Genomic DNA, 15,006 nt, shown 5'->3' with positions numbered 1-15,006 from the left:
CGCACGCCACGTTCATCCACGACTGGGATAGTCGGCAAAGGGTCCTGATCACCGAGATACCGCCGCACGACCAATGCAACTTCGACTGCTACCTCCAATGGTTGTATAGGAGTACCCCACACACATATGCAGGACCCCTACACTAACAAGCCAATTGATGAGGATGAAGACGAGGATGACATCACTGATGCGTACGACGAGGCAACAAGGATGGAGACACAGCTTCAGAGAGCCCCGCTACAGAGATACGTGGTAAGAAATTTGAATTTCAATACAACTACACGTCGGCGTTCCTATGAATTGTAGTGATACGAACTTAGCTCGCTTATGTATGCAGGCATCACAGTTGACAAGTCTATCCAACGAAGCAGTCGTGCGACTTCACGAGACCAGAGGGGAGCCGCATGACATTCTACACGTCTTCGTCGATGTACATTCTATTCTCAAAGCCATGACAGTGGTTAAATGGTTCCCATGACTCATTCATCTGTGTTTTCTTTTTTTGTAGAAAGTGAGGAGGAGCTGCAAGAAGCTGGCACAGAAGCTTAGCTGCGTGGATGCTTCGTGGGAGATGCCCTATGACCTAGACCTGTCTAGTTCCTTATGCTCGAGCACTACACCGACACGAGCAAGTTCCTCCGACACGATGGCTAGTGGGACCTCTTATGTTCATACTCTCGGCAATGCAGGCAAGGGTCCTATAGAGAATGACATTGAGGAGGATGAGGACGAGGACGAGGAGGACTACGATGAGATTGGGATGTCTCAGCTTGGTGATGCACTATTTCCTACACAGTTCGACAAACAGGTACTTGAAACAACCATTCGCCATATACATCACAATTAATTGAACATTGTAAGTAACGATGCCTATATTGTAATTGCAGGGTCCTAGTTACACTCAGCAGTACCGCTGGGTGTACCGCCAGCGAGACCGTACCGATGTTGGGTTCACCCCTAACGTGCGGCCTTCACATCCGAAGAGGCAACGACGTCCACGGTACCCATATACTCCTAGGTCATAGGAGTTCTTTAGGATGACATGATGCACTTGTACTCGGACACCCATATACTGATGAAACATGTAGTATGTCGAGTAATGTCGAACTTATGTATTGATGAACTTGTGTCGTAGTTATGACTTGTTGAACTTATGTCGAACAGAGGTATTGTCGAACTTGCGATGAACTTAGGACATGTATAAGTTAGTATTGCTGAACTTGTGTATTGATTGTCTCGTGCACTTAACCTTCCTGCTGACCTATTTGTTAAACCGACACGACGAAATAACTTGGCTCATGTGAGAACATAACAGAAGTGCCATGTTCCATTTGTTGCCGCTTTGATCGCCGTGCCATGGCTAGGGGAGCGTCAACCTTGCCGCGCCATGGCGGCTGGCGCGGCAAACCCATGCTGGGCGCTGGCCAGACTCCCTTCTAAGCGCAGCAGTAGCAGCAAGATTTTGATGCATATAATTTAGGGGGTTTGGAAAGATCACAATGGTGAGAACAGTCTTCTAGATAATGTTTGGACAAGATGGGCACCAAACTAAGACCCAAAAGTAATATCCGAATGTGTGACAATGATAAAAGCAAAAGCATTACATACCGAAAATGTAACAAATACATGCAAATTGCAGCATTGTAATACCATTTTTTGTGGCGAAAGTTTTATGAGATAACACAATGTCCGTTACAAAAATTAAACAGTGTTTGTTACATGGGTACAATACATAAATAGTTCAAATAAAACACAATACAACACCGAGAAAGTTCAACTACAATAGAAATACCAAATCTAAAGCATTGAACTAGCACACCTGTACCAATCCTCTACCACACCTGTACCAATCCTCAGTCTAAAACATACTGAGTAAGCAACTCGTCGTCCGAGTACCAGTCCTCTACCACAACTTCGTTGATGTGGCTAGGCTCACCTGCATTGCCCTAATATGCCTGTCGCTTGTAGTAAGATGCCTCCGCTTCACCTGCGGCCTCTGCTGCCTGAGTCAAGAACGCATCCTCCTCCGTCTGGCTCATGTGGCTAGGCTCACCTGCATTGCCTTGATCTCTCTGTTGCCTATAGTAAGCGGTCTCCGCTTTAGCTACGGCCTCTGCGGCCTAAGTGAAGAACGCGTCGTCATCCTCCTCCGCCTGCAAGCCCGCCTCTGCTAGAGCGATGAGCTCGCTCAGTCTACCAGTGTCGTTCTCAGCCTCCTCCGCCTACAAGCCTGCCTCAGTAAGAGCGATGGGATCGCTCAACTAGGCAGTGTCGTCCTTATCCTCGTCCCTATCATCGGCCAACACAATCGAAGAATGGACGGTGTGATCAGCTCGCGTTCTATGCTCATCTAACTTCTTTTCCTCATACCTAGCATGGGCCACCTCTGTGGCATGGTCCTTGCTGCATCCAATCCCTTCATGTATAAAATGCAACCAGTTAGCAACGTGATTATATTACATTTAAAATCAGGCAACGAAAATAAAAAGGCTTTCAAGCACTCACTAGCACATAATGCAACAACATGGTCATTCAAGACATGCATCTGTACTCTTGTCTCCTCCCTTGCCTCCTTCCTTGCCCTCTCCTCCTCTAACGCCCTCCGTCTCTACAATCCCCATTTGTCAAGCCCAATATCGATCGGGTTACGAATACCGTGTTGTCTAGCAAACTCACCCATCTTGTTTTTGTGATGTTTAACGAATAGGTTGACGTAGTCAGGTCCATATCCCCTCTTCCATGCAATTACTTGCCTCCCCTTTAGTTCATCCAAGAACTTAGCTTGACCATCATAACACTCCCACCTGCATTTTCTAGTGCTCTGTTCAAACGGAAAAAATATATCATATATGTCTTAACAAAAGAAACAAAATATAATTTCATGTTTATCATAAAAATAACCAACTTCATCATAGTCAACCATATGACCGCAATAATGGCCTATTCCAAGCTCCGAAGGGACTAGACCATAGTTGGATTTAACACCACATTCGTACTTGACTGGAGGTGCTTTGTAAATTAACCTTTCTTTCCTCTTTTCTTTTGCCTTTAGTGGCTCCGACCATTGATTCTTATGACCGTAGAGCCACTCATTGAAATGACACTTCATAAATTCATAACGCTACAAGAGAATACATTAGTACACACATATAGAGATAAATATTTAAATAGATACACTTTCCACTTACTTCATGTTTGTTCGGACACACAAACTCTAACGTATTCTCATGGTTTATCACAGCTCGATCTCCATATTCGCACAGAGAAGGTTCCTCGAGTCGTCTAACTATGGCTAGGTGCTTCTTCTTAGCTGTCATTGGTGGGGGGTTAAGGGGGGTGGAACCCACCGCTGGAAGTGCTCACGTGGATGTCTTCCTCTACACCAATCGTCGAAAAGGAGGTATCTAGGGTCAAACTTGTCTGCACCGTCGATCCACTGAAAGAAAAAGCACATCTCATGGGCCTACACAACAAGATTTCAACAAAATATTAGTAGCCTACTTACACAAATGAAGAAAAAAAGATAGTGGAAACAATTACTTACATTAAAACGACTGCATGTGTAGAATCAATGCACAGCTGTGTCTAGATGTCTCGATTAAAACACGTCGGTCGGGAAACCACAGTCACAGTTAGGGATAGGAAGGTCAGGAGGGACGGGGACATCTTTGCTAGACGCGTCGGGGTATAATTCTCGAGGACGACCCCGTTTTCGTCAAAACTCCTCCCGATATATTTCTTACATCTAACAAAACAATTGTAATTTAACAAACAAAAATCAAGACATCACAAATTAATGTCAATGAGAACCATTTGCATTACAACAAATAAAATGTAAACTACACTTTGGTGCAAACTCTATCTTAGATGCAAACATGAAAACTATATAAAAACTATACTTTAGTCAGTAAAAAATAAAATTTGGTATATCAACAGTGTGCCCATATATTTATTCACATATAAAAGTTGAGATGCAAACTCAAACAAGCAAAATTCATATAAAAATTAACCATAGAATACATGGTAATCATAATTCTAACTAACCAATTAACCTTAACATTGACAATCATAATCCTAATCCTTCGATCCAACGTTCTAACAAACTCATATTTTTCTCCATACCCTAACTACTCATTCAAATCATTCGATCCATCGTGGAGGCCGACGAGGAGCTTCATTACCTTGATAAGGCCGAGGTGGAGCTTCAGGGAAGATAGGTAGGGGGTCGACAAGGGAGGGAAATTCGGCAGCCGGCCGTGGGGGAGCCGGGAGGCAATGGCGCGGCGGTGTGAACTGGGAGGCACGACGGCGGGGGCTTGGCGGCACGGAGGCGGCGGCTGTGCGGCGCGGAGTGAAACAAAGAGGGAGGAAAGAGACTGGGCCGCGGGCCTCTATTTGGCTCTGCCGCGCCCTGACGGGTGGCGCGTCACAGACGCGCCCTGATCGGTGGCGCAGCAAGGCCTGCCACATCAGCGACCAACGGGGCGGGACGTTGCCACGTACGTACCTGTACCCTGCCGCGCCGCCATCTATGGCACGGCAGAGTTGTTTCGTCGCGCCCTAGAAATAGACGCGGCCAAAAGTGTTATTTTTAAAAAAAAATATTAAAATTAAGAATAATTTAAAAAAAGTGTTAAAAAATCATAATGGAGGAGTACTCGATCCTACTACCTACATTCCTACTCCTAGTAGTAAAGTACTAAAGTAATGGTGCAGGACAAGGGAAGTGGCGTTCTCATTTTCTCTTCCTGGGTTTTAGGCACCCGTTGTTGCCGTGCACTGCACACAGCGTCACTGCAGCCGGAGCCACACAGGCATTTGGGATTTTGGCACGAGGCCAATGCCCATGCGCCATGACTCGAGCTGCCGTTTGTCGTTTTCTGCCGCCACGTGCTCTACGGTCTCGTTCGGCTGCTTAAAAGCCGCTCGTACGGATCTCTACGAGTTATTAAAAGAGAAAAATATTATAGTAGGACACGTTGATAAAGCCGGCTCATATGAGCAGACGAACAGGCCATACAACGGCGGCGGCGTCTGTGTTCGGCTTGTTTAGGTGGCGAAATTTTCTGAGAAATAGTACCATAGTACTTTCGTTGTTATTTGATAATTAGTATTCAATCATAATTTAATTAGGCTTAAAAGATTTGTCTCGTGAATTTTGTCTAAACTGTATAATTAGTTTTATTTTTTATTTATATTTAATACTTCATACATTCGTCAAAGATTCGATGAGATGAGAAATTTTAAAAAAAATTATAAAATTTTGAGAACTAAACAGGCATTTCGTGTATACCGTAACTCGGCAGCCTACTCCTCGTCCAAGGTAGCTTGTCCTGCGCCGTGATAAACATAAATATCCGGCTGAAGGCGGCCTGCAGCGTCCGACGGCCGGATCGAGGCGGCCGCGTACCCAACCCACGGCCCACAGCACAGCAGAGAGAGACGAGAGCAGACACCACCACGGGCGCCACGCGGCCTGTGGCTCTCGCAGCTTCGCGCAGGAGGCAGGCAGCAATCACACCAAGGCCTTGTTTAGATTATTTTAAAATTCTAAGTTTTTTCACTCTCTCTTCATCACATCAATTTTTAGACATATGCATAGAGCATTAAATGTAGGTAAAAAAATAACTAATTGCATAGTTTGGTTATAAATCACGAGACGAATCTTGAGCCTAGTTAGTCCATGATCGGACAAAGTTTGTCAAATACAAACGAAACGTGCTACAGTGTCCAGATTACAAAAACTTACGATCTAAACAAGGCCCGACACCACGCGCATCAGCAGATCGGCGGCCCGCGGCCCCTTATCTGGGTGGGGCCGGGGCGTTTTTGTCCGCCGCGACGCGTCCAAGCCCAACCGCGCCGATGGAATCCTTCCTCCACGGCTCCACTGCGCGCGGCAGTAGGCACACTCCCCAGTCCGGACGGCGACGCCCGCGCGCGCACACCCACACCGCTGCTGCCGCTGTCCATCGGCGCAGGTGAGGCGACAGCGAGGCGGGTTGGGACGGAGCCCGCGCCCCGATCATGGGACGGGACACCGCGACGACAGCGATGGAGCTCGCTGCACGCCCGCCTTCTCGGCTCTCGGCTACGGCTAGTAGTACATACGTATACGTATAGGTGCATGCACATCGTGTACGCTCGGCGGTCCGCTCCATTGGGCGCGTACTACTAGCTTTCTCGTCTTTTCAGTGATCGATCGATGGGTTTGGAGCGGTCAGCAGACAGCAGGCCATGTGTGCGGCACGACAGGCCGACGACACGACGACCCGTACGCCGTGCCGCCGTGCGTAGCCAAGCGATCGAGGCCAGCTAGCCGTCGTCGCCCATCGCCTTCGCCGGATCCGACGCCAACTCCTCTCGCTGTCACGACGCTGTGCGGTGCGGTGCGGTGCACGCCGCTAACTATCTTTCGCGTCGCTGTGTATGAGTCATGACGTGTGGAAGGTGATGGCTGTGGTTGGTAGCTTCGTACCGATCCTACGACTCCAGTCAGCGACGTGGCAATTTTTTTGTCTTCGGTGCCAGCTAGAGGATTTTTTTTCTTCTTCTAGAAAATCTCTAGATCCGCCACGGACCAGCAAGAGGATTTTTTTTCCCCAACACATGCGAGACGAGGATTCGAGGAGTCGGCCTCTCAACCGATTCATTCGCACGATGGCTGTCCAACCGCCGCCCTACTCACGAGAGAATGGGTATGGAGTATTATGTATGAGCACGAAATGGGTGTTTAATGATGCAACTGAATAATTTAAGGGCGTGCCAAACCCCATCCACGATCCATAATACATGTTGATCCGGAGCCATCCATGACCCCCGTGCTCTGTAAAGCTCAGCTTCAATTCGGCCCTCACCACATTCATCAGCATCATTAACTGAAAAGAACAAGTGCCACAGTGGCTATGGCTTACCAATGATCCAAGGGCCAAAGCCCAAACGCCAGTGCTACCAGTGCTAAGATTAGCACGTGCAAACTCACTCCATACCATCGGGGCAAAACCAAAACGAAAGCCGGACAGCACACCTGTGCGGCCCTTTCCATCACCTTTTGCCTCGGCCAGATTCCCTTTCCCGAGACATCCAAGGAAGGCCGGCCGGTGTGTGCCGCGGAAGGCTCTGAGTCCGAGTGACGGGGACGGGCCGGGGAGGTCCGTGGCCCACACACCACGCGGGACGCCCGGACAAGCGGTTGGATCGCCCGCGACGCGACTCGGACAGGCCCGGCGGCCACGAGGGCCCGCGCGTGGCGACGGCGAGGACGACCAAAAGATCCTCGGCGCGCGGCTGGCAGTGGCGGGGGCCGCGGGCAGCAGCAGGGCCCACGGCGGGCGGGGCGGGTCCGGTACGCCGTGGCGCGCGATTCCGACCGTCAGTTTCCCCGGCGATGTGTCCCACTGCCTGCCACGGGAGAAAAGGACACGGGCCACTTGCTCTTGCTCTGTGCCGTCGGCCAGGGAGTAAACAGTGCACTGCTTTGTTCGCTACCTAGTGTAGGGATAATGATAGTATAGTAATATCAATGTTTCAAAAAAAAGAAAGTGCTGAGCCTTATTTAGATTGTAAGTTTTTTCACTCTCTCCATCACATCAAATCTTTGATATATGCATGGAGTATTAAATGTAGATAAAAAATAACTAATTACACAGTTTGATTGTAAATTACGAGACGAATCTTTTGAGCCTAGTTAGGCCATGATTGGATAATAATTGTCAAATACAAACGAAATTGATATAGTACCAAATACTAATTCCTAACCTCAATCTAAATCAGACCCTGGTAAGCAAGTTTGTTTGGCGGCGCGGTAAGACCGAGTTGCCCGCCAACACACGGCAAGTTTGGATCGGTCACTCTTCTAATTTCACAGCGTGCTGGCTATTTGAGTTTTGTTTTTTTCCTTAAGGTATAAGTTGCATCTAGGAAGGGTTCACTTGCACGAGTGAAAGAGTGATCCCCTGGCTAACACACGTACGAATTCTATTCTGTACCGAAAATTTCGGATATGGCACGGGAAGCGAGGGCATGATGGCTCGAGTGGGAGGAGCGGAGCTGAGTGGGGTGGGCGGGCGGCGAACCGGTGGGGAACGGAGTCGGCTGTGTTTTGATTTAGCTGCTAAAGTTCAGACACATTAACACATGAGATAATTATTAAACTAATTGCACCGGAGTAGTTTAATTAGCGAGACGAATCTATCTTAATTAATTCATAATTAGGTAGCACTCTATTGTCAAATCATATATTCGTCTCGTAAATTAGCCTCGATCTGTTTAATTAGTTTTATAATTAGTCTATGTTTAATACTTCTAATTAATATTAAAGATCCGCTGCGATAGGATTATACTTTTGCACGACGGAAACAGCCGACGCGTGTCTACCAAGCCGATTACAGCCTACGTACTCAGCTCGTAAAAGGTAACACTGCATTCCAAGGAGTCCCCACAAGATTTTTTTTTCATTCTCAACCAACGGCCAGAAATCTTCATCTCACGTCAGATCGAACCACCAATGCAAGCGACGAGTAGCTAGGCATTTTGATCCGCGGCAAAACGCACAGAAACGGACGGGGCCGGGCCGCGAGCGTGCGCGTCACGCCGGACGGCGAGCGGTGGCGCGGTGGAAGGAGATGGGGCGGTGCGGGGTGGGTTCTGTTACTTTTTATTATGTTACCGTGCGCCGGGCTCCTCCCCTCCCACATGGGCAGGCGCGGGTGCACGGGGAGCGGGGCACACGCGTAGCGCCAAGCGAGGCCGCGGCCACCTCGTCCACCGTTCGTCCGTCCATTCCAGATTTCCAGTGCCTCGCCTTCCTCCTTCCCCACTCCACTCCAACGCAACGGCCGCGCCCCGATTTATAAGCCGCCGCCCGCGCCACATCACCACCGTTTCGCACCGTCGCGGCCACCCATTCTCTCGTCCCTCCCTCCGACTCCCGGCGCAATCGATCCATTCATCCGTCGGCTGCTCCGTCCGTCCGTCCCTCCCTCCCTAGGTAACCCAGCTCTGTTTGTTCCTCTGTCTCCTTCGTTGGCATGCCGTCGATCGCTTGGTTCCGCGGCTGCGCATTTTGGTTCTAAAGTCGACGGAGGCCTCTGATTGAGAGGCGGCCAACTGCGCCCGGGTGCGCGCGCTCGTTGTTCGGTCCTGGGATGGGTGGTCGAATGAATGTGTTTTGCATGTGATGCTGCCCTCAACGAATGCTGCCGTGTGTGTCATGTTATTAGCTGTGTATAGGAGTTTGGCGCCGGCGGCAGGAGGGGCGGTGGATCAGGTGGGTGCCGGTGAGTGTGTCCGCGAAGAAGGGATCAGCCCTCGCCGAGGTGAGGGACAAGGAGGAGAGATCCGTTACGAATTCTTCAGAGGACTGACTAGGCGGCAGCGGCGGCGGCTAGGATCCTAGTCCTTGGTTTCTCGCGCTGTGTGGATGAATTTCCCTGAATTGTTTTTTTTTGTTTCCAGTTATATTTTGCCAGAATTGATGTTGCAGCAAATGTTATTGAGTTCTTGTACAATCTCCGCAAGATTTCATTCTTGGTTGCCGCTCCCTACAACTAGAAGGCTGTACTTTTCTCGGTGGATGGGGGGAGTTGACGTGTTCTTCCACCTATTTCTTTTCGTCTCCCAACAGCAAAAAGGGATCCTCCGTTTCGTTCTTGGATCCTGCGCAGTTGGTTTTATACTTGTATTTGACTTGTGGCCAGCCCCGTTTCATCATTGTTGTCCTTAAACAGTTCCGGAAGTGCCGACTTTTTTCCTTGTGTCGAGAGGCTCCACGCTTCCACTTGGTTCTGAAGCACTTTCTGCAATCTCTCCCATTTTTTGTATGAATCTGTCCTGCAGATGTTCTGGTTAGCTCCACTTGTTTTTAGGTGGCTGGGTTGCTATTTGGGGTTGTTACTTTTTTTTTTGAGAATGGGGTTGTTACTATTTGTTCTGGTTACTTTTCATCCCTCGCTAAGTTTTTCGAAGCCCGGGCGATCCTCATTGTGCAAGAATATTTACCTAGCAAATTATAGCATTTTTCTTTGATATATAGGAATTTTTCTTTTGAAGTTTGCCGAGGAGCCCGGCCGGCCGCCCGGGGTGGCCGGGCGGTGGCTTCGCCACTACCTCGCTTGTGGAATAATTTAGGTCCTTGAAGAGCTCGAGTATCATTTTCAATTGCAATTTTCCCCTATTCTACTTTGCTTCTATTTGAGTTTAGAGTGTAATAAGGAAGAAAAGATCCAACCCAACTGGGCCTGAGACTGAGATGTTGTGATTCACATGCCTATCTCCCGAAAAGAAGGCAGAAGGTCCTTTTTATAGCTTTCCTCATTCTGATGTGTGCTTCCATCCTTCGCTTTCAAAATCTCCGTGGTTGTACATAATTGCACAACCGCCCTTTACCCAGTCCGTTATTCCGTGACTACGTTGATGATCCCTTGTTACCACAATAAGGATTCTGCAAAAAGTATGGCTCCTTTTTCCCTTGGATGATGTGGGGATTTATCAGGAACTAGGCAAGAAAGTCAGTTTTTTTTTTTAACTTGTTCCAATCCAGTTTTTGCCCTGCCTCTTGATTTAGTACGTAGTGAAATAGATTTCCAGGACTGCTTGGTGGTTAATGGTTGTGATTGTGCAGGTGTGCTTCAGATATGCAGTTCAGCAGTGTGTTTCCCCTAGAGGGAAAAGCATGTATGAGCCCAGTGAGGAGAGACGGTGAAGGTTCTTGGAGTGGGAGGATGAGGATCGGGAACTCCTGCAGCATCAGGCGCAACAAGGCATCGAGGAGGATGTGTTCTGGTGCAAGGGGTGCTGTGAGCAGCGCTCAGTGCGTGCTCACATCAGATGCTGGCCCAGACACTCTTGTAAGTTTCATCCTGTGGATAACAGTGTTGGTGTTTCATCACAGCCCTTTTTTTTTATTTGATGTTAGCTGCTAGAATTCTCAATTTCTGGATGCAAAAACTTACAGGTCGTCCGAACCTCCTTTCGGAGGAGTTATGCTGATCCTAACGAAGTTGCTGCCGTCATTTTGGGTGGTGGTACTGGGACTCAGCTTTTCCCTCTCACAAGCACAAGGGCCACTCCTGCTGTAAGATGACACACTTTATTGGCTTCAAGTTGCAAGAAGTACCAATTTAATAGACATCTTCAGGCTTATTAAGTAGACAGGATCTAGAGATCTCTATCAATCTCCAGCTTTATTTGTATTTTAAGCTGATACACCTCTACTGCAGAAGGAACCAAAAGTCTGTCGCTTTGCTAGAAATGTTCAGTTTGATCTGCCAGCTCTAAGTTTTTAAAGCAGACATGAGTTATCTCTCTCTTCTTTTTTCAACTGTCCTATGCACATGGTAATTGATTTGGACAAAGGTAGTTCAACTATAGTTCCTGCAGTAGCAAGGTTTCCGTATCGTGTTTAAATTATTAATTAGTGTCAGGGGCCCAATCCCCCCACCCCCCATGATGCCTTCCACTACTTTAACGGACATGATGTCAAACTCAAGGCTATCCATGATTATCCATCTCCATCCATATAGTCATTGCAGACATCTTTAAATCAGTGGTCTGAATCTTGTTTCTTTCCTTTTGTTGCATTACTTAGGTTCCTATTGGAGGATGTTACAGGCTTATTGATATCCCCATGAGCAACTGTTTCAACAGTGGCATAAACAAGATATTCGTCATGACTCAGTTCAACTCAACTTCTCTTAACCGTCACATTCACCGTACCTATCTTGGTGGGGGAATCAACTTCACTGATGGATCTGTTGAGGTAAGTCACCTCAAATTTGATTGGTTTAGTCAAGAGCTTGCAAATATTCTTCTCATGATTTCCATCTTGGAGCTTGGTTAAATTTCTTTATTTGATTAAAGCATACATTACCGATATAATTTTGACAACATATAGGTGCTGGCTGCAACGCAAATGCCTGGGGAGGCTGCTGGTTGGTTCCAGGGCACAGCAGATGCTGTTAGAAAATTTATCTGGGTACTTGAGGTAATAATTATGTCTAGTGGCTGATGTTACTTTGCCTGACTTACTTCCATCCCTGAAACAATGTATCTTATGTTGTGTGTACTTCTTCAGGATTATTACAAGCATAAAGCTATAGAACACATTTTGATTTTGTCAGGAGATCAGCTCTATCGTATGGATTACATGGAGCTTGTGCAGGTTGGTGATACACTCCTGTATATTCTATTGTATGCGTATATGTTTTTATTTTAACTGCCTGATGCCCTGGCATTTACCATTTGCAGAAACATGTAGATGACAATGCGGACATTACTTTATCATGCGCTCCTGTTGGAGAGAGGTATGTCATTACATCAGGTTTCTAATTTTTTCAGTACCTGTCATCAGAAAACTGGTGCGTATGCTGATTTTATTGTCTTTGTTTTGCAAGTCGAGCATCTGACTATGGATTAGTCAAGTTCGACAGTTCAGGCCGTGTAATTCAGTTCTCTGAGAAACCAAAGGGTGCTGCCTTGGAAGAAATGGTTAGCAATCATCTTACCACAGGGACTCAGATATATATTGGAACCTTCCAAGAATAACTTATCTTACAAAACTAGCACTATCTGAAATGTACACTGTTGCTCGTTGCAGAAAGTGGATACCAGCTTTCTCAATTTCGCCATTGATGACCCAACTAAATATCCCTATATTGCTTCAATGGGAGTTTACGTTTTTAAGAGAGAGGTTCTTTTAGACCTTCTAAAGTAAGAGCTTTCTCTGTGTGGTCATACAGTTCCCATGTAGTCTGTGTTCTAACTGTAGCATTTATAGGTCAAGGTATGCTGGACTGCATGACTTTGGTTCTGAAATTCTGCCCAAAGCTTTACATGAGCACAATGTACAGGTAAAACCATTCCTTTGTGATTCACTTTCATTATTTGATAAATCACTGCCCAGTCAGGCAGTCAGCTTTGCACGAGTCCAGACTCTATTAGGGTAGCAGTATGACATCAAATGCACAGACAGTTCATGTGACTTTGTTTGTCAGGCATATGTTTTCACTGACTACTGGGAGGACATTGGAACAATCAGATCATTCTTTGATGCAAACATGGCCCTCTGCGAGCAGGTATATTCTGTTTTCTCTTCCTTAGTTCTAATATGCACTATCTGTCCATGCATCTAGACTGAAAATGTCTTCAAATGATAAATTTCCATCCAGACTAACTGATACTATTTTCATCAATTCTCATGTGCCCCATCGCAGCCTCCAAAGTTTGAGTTCTACGATCCGAAAACACCATTCTTCACTTCCCCTCGGTACTTGCCACCAACGAAGTCGGATAAGTGCAGGGTACGCGCTTCCCATGGAATGATGATGCCTACGATCTGTAAACTGTAATATGAGCTGTGCCTATTTGACCTTTGGATTCACGTGTGCAGATTAAAGACGCGATCATTTCACACGGCTGCTTCTTGCGTGAATGTGCCATTGAGCATTCTATCGTCGGTGTCCGTTCACGCCTAAACTCTGGATGCGAGCTCAAGGTATGCTTGCTCATCAACAAGACAGCGACTGAATTTACTCATACAATGACTACTCAGTCTTGTTTTGAGCACCTGCAGATTGACACAAACGGTGCTTGCAGAATACCATGATGATGGGTGCGGATTTGTACGAGACCGAAGACGAGATTTCACGGCTACTGTCCGAGGGCAAGGTGCCCATTGGCGTAGGGGAGAACACAAAGATAAGGTGAGTGCTTGGCTTGAACCTCGAAACAACATACACGGTTTTTAATTGATGGAAGAAAGAAATAGACTAGTAGTACTCCACATCATAACATGATGACCTAAGCTCGTCTGTCGATGCTTTGCAGCAACTGCATCATCGACATGAACGCGAGGGTTGGAAGGAACGTCTCCATAACAAATACCGAGGTGAGCAAATGGGGAGAGACAAGTTTCAGAGCTGAAATCTTTTTTTGTAAAAAAGAAGACACGTCTTTTTTCGAAAAAAAGACCAACAACAACACTGCTCAATGATTCTACTTGCATCATATCTTATCTGCCAGGGCGTCGAAGAAGCTGACCGGCCGGAGCAAGGGTACTACATCAGGTCTGGGATCGTGGTGATCCTGAAGAACGCAACCATCAAGGACGGCACCGTCATATAGAGACTTAACCTACCCATGGTGCAAGGCTACAGGTTCTCATCACTCATCTGTCGTCGTCTTGAGAGTTAGTTTGAGGCGCCCGACCTTGCCTTGGGCTGATCGAGGGACAAGAACATAGGAAGAAGAAGGGCTGGTGCCGGATGCAATGGAAGACAAGAGAAATGGTTTGGTGCGGTAGCATTGGTTCCAGTAGCTCTTCCTGATGTTATATGTAGCGACTAGTGTGAACAGTGCAATAAGCTGGGCGAGCAAAGCCGCAGCAACTCTCGGGGATCGTTGGTGCATCTTGTAAATAAACTCGGACACAACAAATGGAACCTGCCCCTCATCTCCATATCGGATTACTGATTCACTCGCAGCTATAGCAGCTCCAGTCCATCGCAGCATATGCATTGCCTTTGGCTTTGTTTGGGACTTCTTTGCTCTACCTTTTTCAGCTTCGTTTCTAATTTACTAACTAAACAGGGCATGATGATAGGAAGGTTCTGACCTGGATCAATTCCGGAGAACAGAAGGTTACACCTACTTATTAATTTCCATTGAACGGAAGAGCTAAAAGAAAAAAGCAAAATAAACCCTTGATATGCCAGGGTGGAAAAACACATGATGGAGAGTAGATCAGTTCATAGAGTAGGCCATGTTTGGCCATGATCTTTCGAGTCTGTGCTACAGTACCGGCAAAGCCCTACAAATCGTAACTTCTAGCACCACTGTTTATTTTAGCAGGCGCTCTATGAATAGTGCTTCTACAGTCGAGGTGTAGGAAAAGCTGGAGCCGTAAGAAATGTGGTCGTGGGTGTGGATCCCTGAATGGCCCAGACCAGCCCACCTAACATTTTTTTTCGATTAAAGGTGTCTAGAAATATTGCATGTACCTCAAAACAT

At 47.0% G+C, this 15,006-nt stretch overlaps 1 protein-coding gene across 3 annotated transcripts; it reads left to right on the top strand.

Moving 5' to 3' along the window:
* Positions 1-8,691: 8,691 nt before the first annotated feature.
* LOC136512181 (glucose-1-phosphate adenylyltransferase large subunit 3, chloroplastic/amyloplastic) lies at positions 8,692-14,457 on the top strand. 3 transcript variants are annotated; one of them, XM_066506161.1, is made up of 16 exons: positions 8,695-8,989; positions 10,622-10,847; positions 10,955-11,074; positions 11,588-11,758; positions 11,894-11,983; positions 12,074-12,160; positions 12,247-12,302; positions 12,393-12,486; positions 12,596-12,708; positions 12,776-12,848; positions 12,993-13,073; positions 13,212-13,298; positions 13,388-13,492; positions 13,594-13,700; positions 13,825-13,885; positions 14,020-14,457. In XM_066506161.1, exons 2-16 carry the CDS (start codon positions 10,635-10,637, stop codon positions 14,119-14,121), a joined length of 1,560 nt encoding a protein of 519 aa, XP_066362258.1. In that variant the 5' UTR covers positions 8,695-8,989; positions 10,622-10,634; the 3' UTR covers positions 14,122-14,457. The 3 variants fall into 3 exon arrangements, 2 of the variants coding, with proteins under 2 accessions (XP_066362258.1, XP_066362259.1); XM_066506162.1 differs by lacking the exon at positions 8,695-8,989 and adding an exon at positions 10,331-10,507; XR_010772996.1 differs by lacking the exon at positions 14,020-14,457 and having other exon boundaries at positions 8,692-8,989; positions 13,571-13,700; positions 13,825-13,866.
* The last annotated feature ends 549 nt before the right edge of the window (positions 14,458-15,006 follow it).

This window comes from Miscanthus floridulus, chromosome 16 (genome assembly GCF_019320115.1).
Source record: "Miscanthus floridulus cultivar M001 chromosome 16, ASM1932011v1, whole genome shotgun sequence".
In the NCBI taxonomy this organism is placed as follows: domain Eukaryota; kingdom Viridiplantae; phylum Streptophyta; class Magnoliopsida; order Poales; family Poaceae; genus Miscanthus; species Miscanthus floridulus.
The sequence above is the reverse complement of the archived record's forward strand: the minus strand, read 5'-3'. Positions and strand labels throughout refer to the sequence as shown.

Bases quoted from the DNA above. Each gene is read 5' to 3' on its own strand.
- LOC136512181 (XM_066506161.1), top strand. From the start codon at position 10,635: ATGCAGTTCAGCAGTGTGTTTCCCCTAGAGGGAAAAGCATGTATGAGC. The intron at 11,759-11,893 runs GTAAGTCACCTC...GACAACATATAG, and splicing joins TCACTGATGGATCTGTTGAG to GTGCTGGCTGCAACGCAAAT. The intron at 13,074-13,211 runs GTATATTCTGTT...GCCCCATCGCAG, and splicing joins ACATGGCCCTCTGCGAGCAG to CCTCCAAAGTTTGAGTTCTA.